We start from the raw sequence: 22256 nt of genomic DNA on the forward strand, positions 1-22256 counted from the left end.
TTTCAGTAAAAAGCAATATTGTGAAATATTACAATCTAAAAGATTCAGATTTTATTTAAATATATTTCAAATGTCATTTATTCCAGTGATGCAAAGTTGAATTTTCAGCATCAATACTTCAGTGTCACATGATCCTTCAGAAATAGTTCAAATATGCGGATTTCCTGCTCAACAAACATTGTTCTCATTAGCAATGTTGAAAAAAGTTGTGCTGCCAAATATTTTTGTGGAAATTACTTTTTCAGGATTCTTTGATGAATATAAAGTTCAAAAGAACAGCATTTATAAAAAAAAAATACATATACATACATATACATATATATATATATATATATAGTACTGTCAACCGATTAATCGTGATTAATCACATCAAAATAAAAGTTTTTGTTTACAAAATATGTGTGTGTACGATGTATATTTATCATGTATGTATAAATACACATACATGCATGTATATATTTAAGAAAAATGCTATGTTTATATATTAAATATATTTATATATAATATAAATTATATGAATATAAATATATAAATGTAAATATTTTAAAAATATATATTTTTATATGCACATAATAAATATATACAGTACACACACATATATTATGTAAACAAAACTTTGTTTTATATCCAAAATTATCATCTATTTTTTTCTCCTTCACAACAGAAAAACAAAAATCTGTTTTATATCCAAAATTATAATCTTTTTTTTTTCTACTGTGACGACAACAGCATAGGACAAACTGATCTGGATGTGTGACTAAAATTCAGATACACAGACAAACACACGTGTCCATCCACATACACACAATTAGGTTGTCAGAACCTGGCTGCAACAGCTTTGACCTCCTGACTGATGCTAGCAGACACAGCACAGCTGTTGGGCTGCTGACAGGATACGGAGGGACAGCAGCATCTGTGCACCCATCTCCTATTCGTTCTTTCTCTCTCTCACACAACTAACACTCATCTGGGGCACTTAGATGTCTCTAAAGAACTTCCATGAGTATGGCTTTAAAAGCTACATCAACTTTTAGCAAAAGTCCCTGCATGGAGGAAATCGGGCTCAAAAATGAACAATAACCAATGCTCCAACCACATTGAGCTGTGGTGTCCATTCAGGAGGTGTGGGGTTTCAAACTGGTTTTTGAGTGGTGTTCAAACCCTAAGTATAAGCAATAGTAACAGTGATGCTTAGAAAAAATGTACTTGTTAAAATGTGGAAAATGCAACTGATTGGGTCTTACCTGAAGACACAGGTTGACCAGAGCCAGAGTCCACCATCAACAGATCTGCAAGCCCTGTGCTGGATGACTGACTCGCTGTTGTCTGAAAAGAGAATGAAGAATGTCGCAGTTCACTTCTACCACATGAAGGCAGCACAGGCTTCCTTTTGCAACCCTAATCACTTCATAGAGAGGACTGTAGAGATGCACTCGGGTGTTTATGTTTAGAAGTTGCAGGCTCTATTTTTAATTGCAGTGGTCTTAGACTTTGCTTTAACAAATTTTGCAGGTTCTATGTAAAAATGTATGTGAATTGCTTAATTTATATCTTATGCATGTATTTATGTACTATGTATGTATATTTATTATACAATAATTTAAAATGATGGGAAAGGATACATGCTTAAAATTATTACAATTAATTCTTTCACAATATTTAAACATTGTTGTTGTTGTTTATTGTTTGTTATTATTATAATTTTTTTTTATGTTGTTTTGACAAATATTTTGAAGCTATAATTAGTGGAACTTTACAAATTCTGTGTAAACGTCTTTTTTTCTCTATGTAAAAATTGAAACTGCTTGATTTATAGATTTTATTATTATTATCATCATGATTATTATTATTATTATGATAAATGCAAATTAATATTTATAAAGTATATAACTAAACTACAATACCAATATATTAGAAATGATTTGAATGGTGGGAAATGATTCATGCTTAAAATTACTGAAATTAAATGAATGCTTTTTCACACAATATTTAAAATGTTTATTTATTTAATTTAACAATTATTTGTTACACAATATATTAAATGATTAAAATGATGGCAAATGATACATGCTTAAAATGATTCAAATTAAATTAATTCCTATTTCACAATATTTAAACATTTTATGTATGTATTTATTTATTTAAATGTTAAATATGTTGAAGCTACAATTAGAGTGGAACTGACAATACTGCAGTTATTGGTCAATTACAATCTCCAAATGGGCAAATATTAACCTGGCTATTTTAGCACCGCAGCCATCCATTTGATGATGCACCATTTCCAGCAGGATGAATTTGGATGAAGGCAGTATTTTACCTTGTTGTTGTCAGCATCTGGACTGCTTTTGCTGCCAGTGTAATGAGCGGCTGCGCCCAGGTCGACCGTTTTGGACGGGACTCCGCCGCGTTTGCGTGTAGAGGTGGTGGTAGTGGTGGTGGAGGTGATGGCATCTGTGGTCTGTGTGATCTGGACACTCTTGGTTGTTATGGTCTCCTCGTCATCCTTAAACTCCGATTTCGCAGGACGACCGTTCTGTGAAACTCTGTCCTCCTCATTGTCACTGCAGGAAGAGGCAACAAAAGTCAACAAATAATATAGTAGCTACTAGCTAGCTACTGAAAGTTTATACTACAGCGCAGAACTGTGCTAGTTCATATACCTACAGGTCGTTTAATTTATTAAAGTAGATTTCAAAGCACTAAAGACAGCATGAAATTAAAATTCATCCTATCTATTTTTTTTAAATGTATGTTTTTTGATCTTATTGTCCACCTTGTAATTCTTAATCAAAATGTCATAACTTGATCTTCTGGTGAAATAAAAAACTTCTTTCTGGTGACGTATATCAGACTTTCCTTATCATTTAGTTTGTGTAAACCCCACCCAGGGCCGGCCCAAGCCTTTATGGGGCCCTAAGCAGAATTTTATTTGGGGGCCCCTCTGTGCCGCCAATATGACTGTTTATTGTCAAAGCTTGATTATTCACACACTATAAATCTAACACACCCATTATCAGTTTTGTTTGTTGTAGCTGCGTTGCTTACATCATACCATTGTCTGCCTGCATGTTTTTACCTTTCTGTGGTTTTGAACAACAGTTGCAACAGTTGCAAACTTACAACAGTGGTCAGGTGTTAATTTTCACTTTAACATTCAAAGTCTTAGGCTCGGTTTCACAGACAGGGCTTAGACTAAACCAGGATTAAGCCATAGTTCAATTAGGACATTTAAGTACTTTTTATTAATATGCCTTAGAAAAAAAGCATTACAGGTGTTCATCATAAGACAAAACAAAAGCACTGACATGTTTTAAGATCAGTCAGTGCAAGTTTCTTTCAGCTGAAATAGCTCAGATTTACATTTTAGTCTAGGACTAGGCTTAAGCCTTGTCTGTGAAACAAGAAACCGGGGGTTAAAGTATTAATTGGCATACTTAATGTGCTGAAAAGTAGCTAAATAAACCAACAGACAATGCATTTACAGAACAGAATGTTATTTTAACAACATAAATATTAATCGAAGTTGTACTTTTATTACAAGTCATACTTTTGTTATAATAAATATTAAACACAACAGTGAGAATCTATATAAAACAACAACTCTTAATTTATATCTAGCTAATTGAGGCATAATGATATTGGAATATAATAGCAAAGATGCAACATGTAGGATGAGGAGAAGCTTATTTTTATTACAAAAATATATACCCAGGATGGAAAGTTATGGCAATTTTTACTGATCTGACCAGGGGTGCATTTCCAAAAAGCAACTAGGTCGCAAGTTCTGCCGTTACAAATAGAGTTCAGTGGAAATAACGACCATAGTTAGCTAACAATGGTTTTGAGAAACGCACCTCTGATTTGTGCCACAAAACCCCCATGTTGAATTTGTCCCCCTCCACCCGCAAAACACCACTGATTTTAACCCTTTGAGCCAGAGAAAGACGAGCTCCGGAAACAATAAAAAGAAAGACGCGCTCTGTGCTTTTCATATTTCATAACTGTTCAGTGTTTTCAACTAAATACAGTTTATTTTAGGGTTCAGACATTTAAATACACTTCAGTTAAGTAAAAAAAAAAAAAAAAGACATTTATTTTGTTATAGGCTATAGGCAACACAATAATATGTTTTGAAATGATTCTATTGAAAGCAGCAATAATAATCCTTTCAATTAATGGACGACATGGTTTATTCCTATCAAATAGGCTACACATTTACCATAAAGTTTACTCTGTTTTTCTCCCAGCTGACTGACCACATACTTTCTAATCCGACAGATCCACACGGCGGCGTCCCGCGCATATTATCATTATTGTGCCTGCATGACACGTCGCTATGGAAATAATCAAATTATATGCATAGAATATTTAATTATTTAATATTTAACTTTTGTATAATTACCACTGTCCATTGACATATCACGAATATAAGATAAAATAAACGGTAATTTTTAATGCAGACTACTCTTGGGGGCCCTCTGGTGGCCACGGGGCCCTAAGCAGCCGCTTAGTTCGCTTATGCCTTGGGCCGGCTCTGACCCCACCCCTTTCTTACAATTGGCTCAGATTTAGCTGATCTATCTCCATTCAATCAATCAAATGGACTGAACCAAACCTGCGTTCTACATTTTTTTCTTTTCGATAAACCTTTTCACTGAGATGTACGGAAGAAAAGATCTGCCCCTACTTCAGTTTCATAGCTTTTCATGCTGTGGCAACTGAAAACTCAGTCACGTACCTGATACGATCCGGCGAGTCATCCCTCTCCTTCTTGCGGAATTTGTTGATGGTGTCATCAATGGTGCTTCCAATTTTGTCACTTATCTCCCCGAGTTTTTCACTGAATGGGAAGCTGCTCTTGTTTTTGTCCCAGTCCTCGTCCCATTTGCTTTTAGATTCAGGGTCAAACCGTTCTCCCGCTGAGAATGTGGATACAGAAGTAGTTAAGTGCTGAATTTGTTTCAGATATTTAAACCATCAGATTGAAATTCACGATAGGCCTGTTTACGCCAGAGAAGATAATTATAACGATAACTATAAAGTTTTATTAATTGTTCTAATTCTATGAGAATAGCAAAGTCCAACTATAATAAAAACGGCACTTTCAAAACAATTTTTGAAGCTGATGAATGATAAAAACATTGACAGTCAATTCAAATCCATTCTGCTTCAAAAAGCTTGAGCACTTAAAGCAGTAGACGACAACTGCAGCATGCTTATAATACAGTTATTGTGTGTAGGTGTAGGAGCTATGTAGTTAACTTTATAGTTAACGTTCTTGGTGTGAATGGGTCGTTGTAAGTTAGATATTTATTGCCTAAAGACATTAACTGAAATTAATGTTAAAGACACTGTTTAAAGACATTAATAAAGTATTAACTGCAGCACATGAAGACATTTAGGATATTTAAGTATATATTTCTTAATTACCTCAAATGTGATAAAACTGAATTTAAGACATTTTTTGCCCACTTGATGAACTTGCACACAAATGTACTTCAAACTTTGAAAAGCATGGAAAACATTTAATTAAATTAACATGGAAATGCTTTGAAAGCATGCACCAAAAATTAAACAAACTTAAAGTATAACTTAAAATCAAGCCGTCTACCCCCTCTGACCCTGCAGTATTTTTATCTTTCTCCATCAAAACAAATCCATCATTGGCATGCCATCGTAAATTGGCAATTTGAAAGTGTAGTACAGCTAATAAAGGGAGAAATCTGAGCAGCAAATCAAAGCAGAAACCAAGCACAATCTTTTGACTTTGCACACAAGTAACTTCCCTAATGACATGACAAGGGACATGGCATCTTGACTTGATTAGACAGCTCTAAGAGAAAACATGTAATACAAAAAGAAGAGATCTGATTATTTCTTCTAACCTGATCATAAACATCACCAAATGATGCAGTGAGCAAAGTTGAAAAAGTGATAGCCCTGAAATCAAAACAGCTCTAATCAAAAGATCAGTAGTGGGAAGAAGGGAATCCAGGGGGAATGTTCCTCACTACGCGAAAAAACTTCAGAGGGCCTAAAACAAATCCATGTGGGATGTCTACCATATACAGACAAAGCAGCTCACTTTTGGGGTCAATCACGGTTTCAAGAGATTAAAATAATGCCTCAAAATGACCTGTGACCACAGGGAATTTCTTGGTTTATTTGATTACCAATTAACCCACTGGAACAATCGCCACAATATCACAAAGCAATTAAGAAATAATAATATAAAAAAAGCACCTGACAGAAAGGACTAAAACTCCTCCTGAAAGCATCAGCAATCTCTCTCTCTCTCTCTCTCTCGCTTTATTGGTTAACATCCAATTTCTACATAACATGCTTTACTTTCTCAGAATTGTTTGCTTGGAAAATATTAGTATACTGATATTAATTTAGAGCAGATTACTTTGTATAGTGTGTATACTGGTGTAAGAAGTTGTCAGACTGTGAAGTCATGAATGATGCAGGTATAACCAGTTTGGCAGACATATATTTTTGCCCATTTTCCAGGAATGCCGCAAATAACATTTCTCACGTTTAGTTTTTTAGGTTTGCACGAGTTTGGGGCACAAAAATCTGTTTGTTCAACCAACAGCAGACAGAAAAATGTCTGTGAAACCTATTTGGAAAATGTCTGATAAACAGTCGCAGTTCCATTTAGTGGCACTAGTGGTTGAAGAAATCATCCACTTTCAAATTTAGAAACATTCAAATTTGCTACATTTGATCACTTACAGTTACTTTGTTTGAAGCCTCCCATGCTGTCAGAAGATACTCCAATGTACTTGTCTTTATTCTTCTTGGCTTTCTTCCTCTCTTCCCGTAACCGGTCATCATCCTGAACAAACTCTACCATTTCTTTCACCTTCTGCCGTACGTTAATGCCCTGGTCCTTCCCATTTTCATCTAGCAAAATAGAAGAGAGCATGTCAAGTCATAAGGAACTGTTTGGCCCATTTAATCTGGTTTCTATGAACTTCCATGATACAGAAAAAAAAAAACAAACATCAAATGTTGGCATGTGACCCCACACAAAAAGTTCAGTACTTAAAATTGTATCAGATAAGATGGTGCTGTAGTCAACTTTTGTCTGTTGGTAATGCCAGAACGAAAGCCTTGGTAGGCTGCAAAATGATTTTTTCCTAATTAAATATTTATTGAACACAAATTCAGAAACACACTGGTGTGTGAAGGCAAATCTTTTAGACTGAATACCGAAATGAAACCAAAGCTACTATTGTGCTACAGCTTCATGAATTGTCTCAGTAGATGACTGAAAATGTGTGTAAAATGATGAAAAATTAAACAGAATTGCTTTTGAAACCCCACAGAATCTTTGAAACATATTTAGAACAAGGCACAGAGCTTTAAATAACTACAAAAAGGAAACAGACACTAACACCTCTAGAACTGACTATGAAGTTCTGTCATTTTTTTCCTGCTCTATCCTTCACTTATCACACAAAAGTAGCTTAAAGATATAGTGCCTTCAGAAAGAATTTACCACTTTTATCTTAAACACTTATTACATCTCCAAATTTTAACAAACTAAATTTCTTGTTTTTCTCATAATGAAATATTAACATTCGTTTGTACAAATAAACTTTCCAGGTCTTACTGTCCGAGAGTAACCCAAGAGCATGAGGCTATGTCCAGTATGCTTGACTATAGATCCCCTGAGGAACAATTCCACTCTACTATAGGAGAGGAAGAATTGTATAAACTTGTTAAATCATCTAAACCAACAACATGTATGTTGGACCCTATTCCATCTAAACTACTAAAAGAGCTGCTTCTAGAAGTCATAGATCCTCTTTTGGCTATTATTAATTCATCATTTTCATTAGGATATGTCCCCAAAACCTTCAAATTGGCTGTAATTAAGCCTCTCATTAAAAAAACACAACTTGACCCCAAAGATCTAGTTAATTACAGACCGATCTCAAATCTCCCTTTTCTGTCAAAGATACTAGAAAAGGTAGTATCCTCACAATTATATTCCTTCTTAAGAGAAAATGGTATCTGTGAGGAATTCCAGTCAGGATTTAGACCCTATCATAGTACTGAGACTGCTCTTAGAGTTACAAATGACCTGCTTCTATCATCTGATATCTGTATCTCTTTATTAGTTCTACTGGATCTTAGCGCTGTGCTCAACACTATCGATCACAACATTCTTTTGAATAGACTAGAACACTTTGTTGGCATTAGTGGAGTGCCTTAGCATGGTTCAAATCGTACTTATCTGACCGCCATCAATTTGTAGCAGTGAATGAAGAGGTATCATATCGATCACAAGTGCTGTAGGGAGTACCTCAAGGCTCAGTACTAGGGCTGTTACTTTTCACGCTTTACATGTTACCTTTGGGAGATATTATCAGGAGACATGGTGTTAGCCTTCACTGTTATGCTGATGATACTCAGCTCTATATTTCTTTGTGGCCCGGTGAAACACACCAAATTGAGAAACTAACGGAATACATAGTCGATATAAAAAACTGGATGACGAGTAACTTCTTACTGCTAAATTCTGAAAAAACAGGTGTTAATTATCGGACCTAAAAACCCCACATGTAATAACCTAGAACACTAACACTTGACGGCTGCTCTGTCATTTCTTCTTCATCAGTTAGGAACCTAGGTGTGCTGTTTGATAGCAATCTTTCATTTGAAAGCCATGTTTCTAGCATCTGGAAAACTGCGTTTTTCCATCTCAAAAACATATCTAAATTGCGACCTATGCTCTCAACGTCAAATGCAGAAATGCTAATTCATGCGTTTATGACCTCAAGTTTAGACTATTGTAAAGCTTTATTGTGTTGTTGTTCTGCACGCTTGATCAACAAACTATAGCTGGTCCAAAATGCAGCAGCTAGAGTTCTTACTAGAACCAGGACGTATGACCATATTAGCCCGGTTCTGTCAACACTGCACTGGCTCCCTATCAAACATCGTATAGATTTTTAAATCTTGTTAACTACTTATAAAGCCCCGAATGGCTTAGCTCCTCAGTACCTGAGCGAGCTCTTATTACATTATAGTCCTCCACATCCGCTGCGTTCTCAAAACTCTGGCCGTTTTGATAATACCTAGAATATCAAAATCGACTGCGGGCGGCAGATCCTTTTCCTATTTAGCACCCAAACTCTGGAACAATCTACCTAACACTGTTCGGGAGGCAGACACACTCTGTCAGTTTAAATCTAGATTAAAGACACATTTCTTTAACCTGGCTTACACATAACACACTACTACACTTCTATTAATCAAATCCATTAAAGGATAGTTAGGCTGCATTAATTAGATCAACCGGAACCGGGAACACTCCCCATAACACACAATGTACTCGTTACATCGTAAGAAGAATGGCATCTACGCTAATATTTGTCTGTTTCTTTCTTATTCTGTTTCTCAGTCCGTGTCCGGATCAGATGGTGGATCGGCGCCGGGAGATGATGTCTCCCTGATCGTCAGCACAGGCCGGGACACCTGGATGAGCCCCAGGGACATATCCCCAGTGAAGACCTCGACTTAAATACAATAAAACTAAAAATAAAAGAAAATAACTAAAAATATAATAAAATACCCATCTACATAAAACTATTATTGTTAGAAATTGCAACAATATAAAATAGAAATAAATACATTTATACATTTAAAATTTGTATTAAAACAATAAGTAAACAATAAATAAACAATTATCTCCTGGCCAGAGGAGAACTGGCCCCCCAACTGAACCTGGTTTCTCCCAAGGTTTTTTTTCTCCATTCTGTCACAGAGGGAGTTTTGGTTCCTTGCCGCTGTGGCCTCTGGCTTGCTCAGTTGGGGACACTTAATTTCTAGCGATTATCGTCAATTTGATTTCGCAGATACTATTTAAACTAAACTGATCTAGACAATGACATCTCTGAATTCAATAATGAAATGCCTTAACTGAAAATTGAGTGTTTAATCTTATTTTTATACATTACTAACACTCTATCCTCCAATTTGATACTGTTAAGTGCTTTAACACTATCTGTATTGTCAAAAGCGCTATATAAATAAAGGTGACTTGACTCCTGGGAAAGTATTACTTGGGTATATTTGAGTTTTGATAAACAAATCAATGTTTTCAGGCCAAAAAGCTCAAATTTAAACTTACCTACAAAATGATAATTTTCCAAAGAGCGCAGGTCGTAGATATGTTCTCTGGCGCTGGTGACCACCCGCTCTGACCCGTTTCTGATGAGGTACGCTAATAGCAATAAGGCCTGCACACATGGAAGACGGCATTATTATGGATATTTCCAAAACAAACACAGCTACACTGGACTATTTAAAACGAAGCACATTTCAAACCACACAGAAGAAATGAATTAAAATTAGCAATAGACTGATATATAGGCAGGGGCATCGTAAAGGGCGTAATAGTGGAAAAGAGTAACAGGGGCCCTTAGTGAGAGGGGGGGGGGCCCATTGCGACACCCCACTGAACGTGATTTTGCGATCGCAGCAAAGTCAGTGCACAGAATTCCCAGCGACACCCCTGTATATAGGCACGGCCAATGACTTTGCCTAAACATTGTGTATGAAGCGTACACTTCATTTTAGAAATGGTGTCTCATTTGAAGGTGAAAATATGAGCAGTGCAATGTACCTTGTAAACTCTTCTCCAGTTCTTCTTGTTGTCTTTCAGCATTCTAATCCAAAGCATGTTCATAACTTCAGGAAACTGCTCGTACATAAATGTGGATCTGCAGTAAGGTAGATTAGTCGCATTATGTACAATGACTTTATACTAAATGGATAATGTTTTTAAACCTTGTATTATGTTAAATTATAAGGTATAATCCTTTAGGAATGTATTAACAATCAGAACACAAAAACTAATTCCAGTAGGAATATAAGGTTTTGTAACCAGATGTTAAATGAGGCTACAACTATCTGATATAGACAGTCCTCTCATTCAAATAAAAATAATTAAATAAATCTCTCTTCCAATGGATAAAATGCAGCGATTCTGAAATGGCCCATTTTGGTTTATTAGAAGTTGTATAATATGACATTTTTCAACCTGTCAAAAACAGGAACTAATACCACTGACAAACTAAACAGCTTTAAAGATATTTGTATATTTTCTCACAATTTTAAGTCTTTTTTTATGATATTATTTATCATTTTTGTGTTTCTTTTGAAAAATGTGTTCATAGTAGTAGCACAGGGTTTCTATCAGGGTTTAGCAGATTAAAATACTGCCTAACCCTGATTTTTTTACAGTAATTTAACACAAGACACTAAATTCATGTAAAAAAAACAAAAAACAAATAAATGACATGAGGATGTAATGACTAAACTTTCAGATGATCTCAAGTCTAAGGCATGATGCAAAGCAACTGAAATCATCAGCTATCAATGATGAGATAATTCTGAAGTAATTGCCCTACACCAATGTTCTGCGGTAGTTGAGAGAAGAGTCAGTGAATGCCTGAAGACTGAAAGGGAACACGTAGTCCTCTTACCACCCAGCAGGCTGAGCACTTACTTGGCAATCTCACCCATGAGCTGGCCCGATGGGCCCCAGGGGTCATCATTGGTGGCTTCTCGAACCTTGGACTCTATCTCTGAGTAGTTCATCACAACATTGGTGCTGGGAAACAGTGAAAAACAAAGAACCACAAATAAACACAAGGCAACCACACACAGACACACAAGTCCATTTATTGTTACACATGGAGGTATTGAAATAAAATAAAAAAACTCTCTCGCCGGTCAGCTTTGGTCGACTGGTGTGTATTTTGGACTGATGGAAGAAAACATGCTGCCAAAGGTTTAAATGTGTTCAGATGAAAAACTGTACAGACAGCTGTTTAGTGTTAAATCTACCGAGCATTCAAGTGACTACATCAATTTGTTGAGATTGTCATAGTTTAGCCTGTCATTCTATGGAAAGTAGGATTACAATTCTGAATGGTGGAATTATGAAGCCAAAATATCTTCTCAACAAATGAAATGTATGATTCACATATTATATAAAATATCTGATAAAATCTCCCTGGCAGTCTTAACAACAGATACTAAGCTAGCCACGCTTGTGTGACCCAACAGAGAGGGTCCCATTAATAATTTTGTTCTCAGCCCTAAAGATTCAAGAGATGGCCCAACTTGTAGACCGATCTTTACAGTTTTTAACTTGCTACAAGGAAGGTAGATGACAGAAAAGACGAGGAAATTGGGAGTGGGCCACATCATTAAGAGTTAATGCTCATGTCAAACTTGTTTGATTTCCACAAAACTTCAGAAGTCAGGAAGCGTAGGAGGACATGACAATGAAACGATGTGCCTTTATTCGGGAATGAAAATAAAAGTGAAATCCTAGTGCTCATAAATTCTAATTAATAGTTTAAGTCAAATGGAGAAAGTAAGTAATTAAAAAAGAAACACACATGTATAGCTAGTTTTAACTAAAGTCAACCATGGGTCAAAGGCCAACCTGATAATTCACTTCAGAGCATAAGTTATAGGTCAGTATAACAAAAAAAACTTACCACTTACTGTTTAACAGGGTTGGAAGAGGGTTAATACAAAAACATTTAATAACTATGGAGATATTTAACAGAATGGCCTCGCTACTATTTCCATTCAACAAAAGGCCTGTCCAATTTGGCCAAAAATATTAAAATCACAATATATATTTTCCCCAAATCATGCATTATCAATATTTATCACATTATTAATTTAATATTAATGGGAAAGGAAATGCTTTCCACATGTTTGTTAAACTGTGAATGAATGTAAAGAACTCGTTTGATCACAATTAAATTCTACAGAGTAGCTTTGAGAAGTTCGTAAAAAAAAACAACCCACAATTTCTTTAGGTTACCTCCCCTTTCTCTGCTTTGCCCGCCCATGAGAAAATGAGCTACGACCGTGCGAGGCGAGCGAGAGACATCATGGCTTGCAAACGAGCGAAGCATTGTTTTGTGGCACTTCAGATCGGTTCTACTCTATGAACTGTCACATACTGTAATACAACTGAATGCCCAATAAAGCTGTTCACATTTACATATTTTCTGTTGTCATACATAAAACAAGTATAAATAGTAAACACGACCCATTAATAATACGTTAACCCTGAATCACTCTCACTATACTCCTTAAATCCTGATTTATAATCGCAACATCGTCTGATAAAATCAATATACATCTAACTTACACTAGAAAGCGACTATATGCAGTGGTTTTGGCTATATTATTGTTTTGCGTCTGAGTAATAAACTGCGCATATTAACAGACAAATTATGTTCATATTTAAAAGTCCAAACAGTCAGTAAGCGACAAGTGCTTGTAAACGCTGTTTTGTAAATGATTTATTGAGGAGTCTGCTGCTTTAAGGCAAACTGAAAGCGCTGCTTCTCTGCCGCTCGCTGCTCAGAACAGACGCCGAGAGGCGACACTGCACCGGGAGAGAGACCTCGCGCTCGCGGGGCAGTACTGGAGACATCTTACAACTAAATGATAGCTATGTTTTTTTTTTCGTCGCTAGGTTTGTTAGTATGTACCCGTTATGAGAAAAAAGCCGCCTGAAGGGTCTGAAAGTTACTAAATATTGTGTTAAAGTCGCGCTCGTGTGTGTGAGACGCAGGAGCTGATGGCAGCGGGCGGTGGATATTGTTGCGGTCCGCACAGGTAAAGTCTATGAGAAACACTGACCGTATCCAGACACAATATTTTAAACTAACCATTCGGAGACGTCCTGCTGTAGCCGCTGAGTTGCAACTTCTTCATCCGGTGCTTCTCCATCCGCATCAGATTCTGGGTCAAACTGAAAAGCTTGAAGGACTTGCGTGTCTACGAGCCATTGCGAAACATCCACTGACAACATTAGCGCATGGTACAGTGACTGCAAGCTGGTTAAGGCCACACACACCCACCCTCCACCTTGCTCCGCCTCTCTCCTCATCATTAGCATTTAAAGCTACAGACACAGAAATGGCTGGTCCTAAGGAAAGCTCATTGTGGGACTGGCTCGTAGTGGCTGAAATTCTGCACCAAGGTTGAATTTCGGGAACGAGACTTCAGATACAGTACTAGGGACCACTTAGGCCTATATAAAGCATCCAAAAAACAGCATGTCATGGGACCTTTAATCAGGTTTGATGCCATATTGAATTTAATTCTTATGAAAACAAGGTTGTGAGGGATAACACTGTGTCCTACGACGCCGCGACACATGATAAAAGGTATCTTTTTTTATTTAAACCGAGTTTTTGTCCTAACCAGCCACAACGGCGACACGCAATATTTCTATTTTTAAACGGTTTCCATTTCTGCAACGTCGCGGCTGGAGCAACAACATATAAACTATGACAGTGATAATCTCAGGTAATGCTTATGTGCTTTACTCAATGTTAAGTGTCTAATGTGAGTTTGAATATCATGACATTTATAGCTATAATGAAAGCAACAACAGATAGTTTACCCAGTAGGGATGCAGCGATTAACCGGTTCCGCGATTAACCGCGCTTTAAAACGTCAAGGTTAATTAATCGTAAAGGTTCCACAAAACCGAGTGTTTCTGTTGCACGGAGCTGAACTGTTGCAGCTTGTGCAAAATTAAAACAAAGTCACACTAGTGGTGCACCAGCTTCAAATTACGTGCTTATCAGAGACACTGAGGCTACTACACTAATTATATTAGTGACAGAGGGACTAAACAGCGAAGCTTTATTTCCACCAAAGAAATGCCTGTCGATAGTAGTGTGCAGGGCTGGACAGTGCGAGCATTTCACTCGCATTTGCGACTAAAAATAGATGTGTGCGAACTGGAAAATGTATTTAGGAGCACAAGTGCGAATACAAAACAAAATACAAAACAGCCTAACTTATACAGTAGCCTATAACAAACGTATTAATTTATTCTGTTTATTTATGGAAAAATTGCGATGCAGCCTCATATGATTACTTTAGAACTTTAAAAAGGCAACGGTTTAATTTAAATGAGCACAGATGAGAAGAAAAGCGGAGCGAGTTAAAGTGAAGACGCGCTGAATGACGCACATTCGCCACTAGAGGGCGCTGCCGCTGCCGTTACCCCGGTAACCCAGTAAACAAATCAGCTGCGCTACTTTCCTAAAACTGTGTAAATAATGTTTCACACTCACAGTCATTTAGATATTTATATTCGCTTTAGTCTTCACAATAGCATCAAATAATTCTTACTTAAAGACTTAATGAGCTATTTATTTTCAAACATTGTTTCTAAGCTAAAACATGGCCCATCCACTGATCTATAATAGAGAACAGTGGGCCTATCTATATATCAACGACTGATTCGTTATTATTGTTCAGTAACACAAGTTCCATTAGTTAACATGAAAAAAAACAATGACTGCATTTATTAATAATGCTGTCTTAATTTAAACTTTTAATAATACATTATAAAATCAAAAGTTGTCTTAATATAATTCAATGGAGCTAACATTAACTAACATAGTTGTATTTTTTATTAATCAACATTAACAAAGAATATTAACTACTACAACAATTAGCTATTGCACATTTTTAGTTAATGTTAACCTGCTTTAACTAATGTTAACAAATGGGACCTTACTTACCTATTGTTCTTTCGTTCATTATTTTCAAAAGAGAATTACTGTCATGGATGTTTACAGAGCAGCGGTCACTTTTTTAATTCTAATGGGAGAGATGGACTTTTGTTTGTTTATTATTATTTTGTGCTGTATTGTTGGTTACTGTGTTATTTCTGTTTCAAAAGCCAGCAATAAATAACACTTTAACATCTAAAGAGTGTTCATGTGATTTTATACATTATTAATGTTGGGAAATGAATAAATGCCTAATAATCGTCATAATCGTAAAACCGTGATTATTCATCAGACAATAATCGTACCAGCAAAATCTATAATCGTTGCATCCCTATTACCCAGAGCTTGAAAATTAAGGCAAACATGTACGTTAAAACTGCAAACTCTGTGCAAACCAACAAGTGTATTCCATAAAGATGGTATCAGTCATTCAGTATGTACATTTAATAATGTTAAAAGGTTTAATATTTGTGAATTATTTCATTTTATTGCGAGTGCAGTGTGCTTGCAGAAAGAGCCTGCCCACACACACTTATGATTGGCTGTGATATTTGATTGATTCTGTCACGTTGATTTGATTTGCATTGTCTTGTCTCGTCTGATGTGGACAGCCATATTGTTGGTCACTGCAATCTTGTTGTGACGCGTGTAGTTAGTACACGGTGTTACAGTCATTACAATGGAATGCATAATTTAACGTAATTTTCCCCACTCACAACTTTCAAAATTGTTTTATGAGTTTTTGTCTACTGAAAGATTTTGTCAGAAAGAGGTTTCATCAGCTAAGCAATATTTGTTTATTAATGTTATTAAACATGTTAGATGGGAATGAGAACATACAAGGTTTGTTTTTTTTCCTCCATCAAAAATTAAATATTGCGCAAACAGACACACAGAACATGTAGACTTACTAGTAACATGCACTGATTGCCTATTGTCACGTTTCTGTGTGACAGGCTGTTAGATTAATCCATATTGAGTAAATATGTCCAGCGCTTATCACCGTTAACAACATATTTTAATCGCAATCTTGTTTATCGCCCAGCCCGACAGCTTAAAAAAAAAAAAAAAGACATAAAGGTGGTCCATGCAACTAGTATGCTATATTCCAAATCTTCTGAAGCAAAAATCCTTCTCTTCACCATAGATTCACCAATCTTCTCAAGATGTGTCAGACCAGGTTCGACAGCTCTAACATCAAACATCTTGCATTCAAATCATGACCCACAAAATGGCTTTAGAAGAATACAGTCGCACATACATCTTTTTTTTTTTTTGTCCATCTTGGAGTTTGACAGCAGTGTAGACATTCTGTCTAAATATATGCTTCTGTGCTCCACAATATAAAGAAACCATGAGTTGGGAATCTCATGAGGACTATTAATGAGGTGACATATCAAAACCGTTTTCAGAGCATCTTGTGAGATCAATATTCAACACAACTTTAGACAAACCTAATATAATATATGTAAAGCCTATAGTCAGCACTATACAAATATTTGCTCCACTATTACTAGACACACCAAAGCAATATCAAAGAACTACCATGACGCCTACATCGGAGCCAAAAAGTTGCACTTGGACAACGCAAAGACCATCAGCTAACTAGCACTTACATTCAAGGCTCTGGATGAGAGGAAATAACTCTCCATACCAGCAGGTGGCAGTAGCCTTCATCATTAGTGGTCCTTCATCACAAGTAGTGCTTGCTTACCATTTTTGTACCAATTTTGCTCAGATTTATAATACAGCTCCTTCAAGTCTTAAAAAAAAAAAAACTGCAAGTGGCAAAAGCATTGCCATTCTTTGTTTGCTCGCTTTTGTCACTTTCAAGCTGAACAGCCAATCAGATTGATCTCTGCCACCCATTCAACAAGCTCAACTGGTGAAAAAGCTGCACATGAGGGTCCGACTAATGCCAACGGAGTGGAACACAATGCAAAAACCAGGCTAACAGATGCTCAACGATGGCCTGACAATGGCTTATTGTGGCATGGCCTTTAGAGCAGACTAAACAGTGGATCCTACTAATAGACAATCAACACGGACAAAGCCTGTAAATCATAGATCAATGCCACATCATTTGAAAATGACCAGAACCACACGCACAACAGCACTGCAGAGGTGGCGCTCAGCGGATGTTTATCATGCTAACTCTCAAAACAGCTGCAAACACTTTCCGTAATCATTACTAATGTGAAAATGTGGCTTTTTCCGCCTCACTCTCACAATCCCACAGGGCAAAGAGGGTGGGAGGGTGAAAAAGAACTTCTGGAAGTTATTACAGAGAGTCTAGTGGTGCTGGATGATGTGCAGTAAAAACAGGAATGCTGGCAGGTGGGCAACATGCATCTCACTGGAACGTGGAAGCAGGTGGAAAAGACAACGCAGCTGATTTGCAGTCGTTTGAAGAGTCAGAGAGCCAAAATCATGTCTGAGCCAAATCAATGACTTTGATGAGTAAAAACTGGCAACAAAGACATTGATCCCGCTCATCTGTGTCACTTGCAGGCTTCGGGGGGGTGGCGTGGTCTTTCCAATGGATCAGTTTTACTTAATGGCAGAGCAAATTCAATCTGTAAACACTTTCAAAAACAAAACCTCAAAATTCCTCAAGTAATTCAGGCAATTCAGACGGAGGCCAAAGCTGCACATATGGTCTCGATGACTGAAAGATGGAACCAATTGTGTGGCAGCTGGCAAGGAAGGATGTTAAGTTGCTTAACCAGCACTATTCCATAAAAAGCCACACTGACATTCATCTAACAGCTTCATTACATCATGCATCTGTATGTTGAGGCAACCTTTGGGCCTTATTCACAAAACTCAAGCAGAATCAATGTGTAAACGGATCATAAATCCATTAGCATGTAAATTGTCACATTCAAATCATACAATTTACATACAAATGTTATGCACAATTTACAGAATCACAGAGTCCAAAATTTTTGCATGTTAAAAAATAAATACGAGCTCATGTTGTGTCAATCATGTTTACATGCTGCCTTCGAAACTTTCATCTGTCAGAAAAAAAAGGACCAGGTTCGATTTTCTGTGTTTTCACATCCATAGCAAGCATTTTGATAGGAAAGGATGACGAATATGAAAAAAAAAAAAAAAAAAAAAAAATGCATACAAAAATTTCGGACTCTGTGTGCAAGGACCTTTACTCTGCCTGTATTTTATAAATAAGATCTATTAAAGGGATAGTTCACCCAAAAATGAAAAATCAGTCATTAATTAGTCACCCTAATGTTGTTCCAAACCTATAAGACCTTCTTTCATCTTTGAAACACAAATTAAGATATTTTTGATGAAATCCAACAGCTCTCTGACCCTCCATAGACAGCGACACAACTTGTTCCCAGACCCAGAAACGTAAGGACATTGGTAAAACAGTCCATGTGAAATCAGTGGTTCAACCGTAATTTTATGAAGCTTTTTGTGTGCAAAGAAAACAAAAATAATGATCTTGTCTTCTGCCATTATCGAGAGTACCTCTGCATGCAAACCGCGTATGTGCATGGTGCTGCTGATGTAGAACACGCATGTGCTCAGCCTTGGTTACGTACAGAGGAACGCACATGCATGCGTCATGATACTCTCTATAATGGCGAAATGAGTGATAAAATATAATTTATTCCTGAAATGCAAGGCTGAATTTTCAATAGCCATTACTCCAGTCTTTGGTGTCACATCGTCGTCGTTGTGACGTATTGTCAAGTATGGTGACCCATACTCGAAATTGGTGCTCTGTGTTTAACCCATCCAAGTGCACACACACACAGCAGTGAGTAGTGAACAAATGCACACACACACACACACACACACACACACACCGTGAACACACACCCGGAGCAGTGGGCAGCCATGCTGCGGCGCCCGGGGAGCAATTGGGGGTTCGGTCACTTCAGTCGTGGTATTGAGGGTGGAGAGAGCGCTGGACATTCACTCCCCCCACCTACAATCCCTGCCGGCCGGGGACTCGAACCCGCAACCTTTCGATTACGAGTCCGACTCTCTAACCATTAGGCCACGACTTCCCCCCTTCATGATCCTTCAGAACTCATTCGAATAAATTCTAATATTCTATTATTATTTTTCATTTAAGAGTCTTATACAACCTAATAAAAGGCAAACTTTTAAATTCAAATCATCAATCGGGCACAAAAGTTGTAGATTTACTGGCTTGACCACAAACTTGCACAGTATCACGGAGCGGAGTCTATTGTTTTGGCTGTTTCGGTGACAAGCAAAAGTTCACGAGAGTGGGATTGGCAATCTATGTGATTCAAGCACGTAGAAAGAGTGCTGCAAAGTTGGCCTAAGATTACAAGGAAAATCTCAGGCAACTGAATAATGAATGATGTCGGTTTATGCAAGCAAGCGGCCTGTAGAGCAGTCACACACACATAATAAATACATTCCAGGCACACGTATGGTGCTGTGTACTGTGCTGCACATATTCCATTGGAATATTCAATATGCAGGAAAGACAAAAGCAGAAGAGGCAGGCTTTCTTTTGCACAAAGAGAAGGGGGCACAGACAGGCGTATGGGGCGTCTTGCCATCCTTTGCATCCGCAGCCTCTTTGTTCTATGGGCCTGCCGAGATTTACTCTCCACTTCTTTTATTCTCTCCTTCGCTAGAATGAATGGGTGTACTTACACATTCACTGTGGAGCTATGGCCTGCGAAAAACCCACAACAAACTCAAGACGCCTCACATGAAAGCTCTCTGAGTGGTTTCAGCTTTCCTGCTCCGCCACCTCAGACTAAAAAGACTACCTAGAGCTTCAGAGGGAAGCAAGGGTCTGGATAAAGCTTTACGATGGAGATGAGGATGGTGGCGGTTTATAATAAGTATGATGGAGAGAGAACGAAAGCAGCAGCTAAGAGATGAAAGAAGTGATACCTGGACAAGGGAAAGTTTGCTAAGGAAAGAAGTCCCAAGAGATGTGAATTATGGAGAGGGGTGATTCTGAGTTAGGGCTACCACTGGGTTTTGCTGTCAAAAACAAACGAATGTGTATATGGATGAAATATTTCATTTTAAAGATATAATGGAAGTTTTTTTTTTATTACTGACTGTTCTCAATACAGAATGAAGTTTGTTTTAATTTCTTTTCATTCCATGCAGTGCATCATTGACAGTGGCGGATCTAATAGGCCACATTCACAGATGTGTCTTGATATATCAAATCTTTAGGTCTGTTTACAATCCCTTTAAGGCGTAACTGACTGTTTATTTTAATTATGCATCATAAAAGGTTTGAGTATTGCTTTTTTGTATGCCTTTTTAGCAAATATGTTTGTTTAATTTAATTTTTCATTATTTTTGTATTTATGGGTTAGATGTTGGGTTTATTTTATTTTTTTGGGATATGTTAGGGTTAAAGGGATAGATATGACAACTCTCCAATACAGATGTGACATTTCACTTTCGTGAAGATGGGAATCAATCTAAAATGCCTTCAAACTAACAGACTTTAACCTCTGAGACATTCCAGCTCAAATCACAACACAGTTTTGCACTGTTATTTAACCAAATGCTGTATATGTGCAACTCATGCAGATCAGCATCAAGTTGAGATGATACAGTGTGAATAAAAATTATTACAATAATTTATTTTACTAAATTATATGGTGGTTAACAAAGAATGGAAACAATTTGTTGATTAATCTTACTTATAATTCAGTGGAATTGTCCAGCTGCTATTGATTATGTGCATTTCGCATATCGATGACAAAAGTATTTTAGTATTCAGAACACATTTAAAGCAGACATGCTGGGACATTTCCATTCTGATTCCAAATTCAAGCAATAAATCAAATTATTTAGCCTTATGGCCTGACATCTATACCTTCTGCACCAAGTTATTACAACATCAAATTTAGTACAATAGACTATTAGACTATTCTTTTTTTTTAATTGCACGAAGAAACAAAACCATACATGAGGATGAAATATACTGGGCAACTGCAAATAAGAAGAAATGAATCCAAATATCCAATCTCCCACGTTTTGGCTTAAACAGAGGAGCAACTTTAACTTTCTTGGAAGCACTGTTGCTGACACGTTAAATAAGTGCAAGATAACTTCTGTAACCAATCTTGTTGAAATCCAACAGAGCAAATAACTTTAAAATAGGGTTTGGACAAAGTCCTTTTTCAATTAGTTGAATGGTCTACAAGGTTGCATGTGCCAGGCACAAACCACAAGTGTACTGCCAGTTTATGGGTGTAACTTACCTTCTTGAGACACCACAAGTGAACATAACATTGTCAGGAATTACAAAGTTGGAATGATCAGCTATTTTCTATTAAAATATCGAAAAGTGCAGTTATCATAATCAAGTCGTTGTGTAGTAACGTCATGACTTGGCATTCAAATGGAAAATCAACACAGCATGACACTTTTCCTGTTGGAAACGTGCTGGACAGTTTAGTTTTGGGTGGATTAAGCCTAATTTATGATTCTCATCTGTAGGTTGTTGAACTGTTGATGGATTACCAAAATAAGTCATTGTGATGATTACGCATCACTCCCCACCATCTCCCAGCAGCCAAAAAACTGATCAACGTAATTGATGACACTTCCAAAAACAATATAAATCTCTGTAGGTCCATAAAAGCACACACTCCCTAAACAACATTTTAGTGTCAT

The 22256-nt window shown here is 37.0% G+C and overlaps 1 protein-coding gene across 1 annotated transcript in view; it reads right to left on the reverse strand.

The window, feature by feature from the left end:
• LOC306862713 (clathrin interactor 1-like) overlaps positions 1-22256 on the reverse strand; it is a 35474-nt gene that overhangs the window by 9051 nt on the left and 4167 nt on the right. Inside the window, exons 2-8 of the mRNA XM_079405635.1 lie at positions 11528-11632; positions 10643-10739; positions 10148-10256; positions 6739-6909; positions 4739-4919; positions 2318-2561; positions 1245-1326 (exon numbers count right to left, since the gene is read on the reverse strand). Coding sequence (XP_079261761.1) covers positions 1245-1326; positions 2318-2561; positions 4739-4919; positions 6739-6909; positions 10148-10256; positions 10643-10739; positions 11528-11632 — 989 coding nt within the window. The remainder of the gene's footprint in view (positions 1-1244; positions 1327-2317; positions 2562-4738; positions 4920-6738; positions 6910-10147; positions 10257-10642; positions 10740-11527; positions 11633-22256) is intronic.

The sequence above is a fragment of the Barbus barbus genome (genome assembly GCF_936440315.1).
Source record: "Barbus barbus genome assembly, chromosome: 43".
NCBI classification, from domain to species: Eukaryota; Metazoa; Chordata; class Actinopteri; order Cypriniformes; family Cyprinidae; genus Barbus; species Barbus barbus.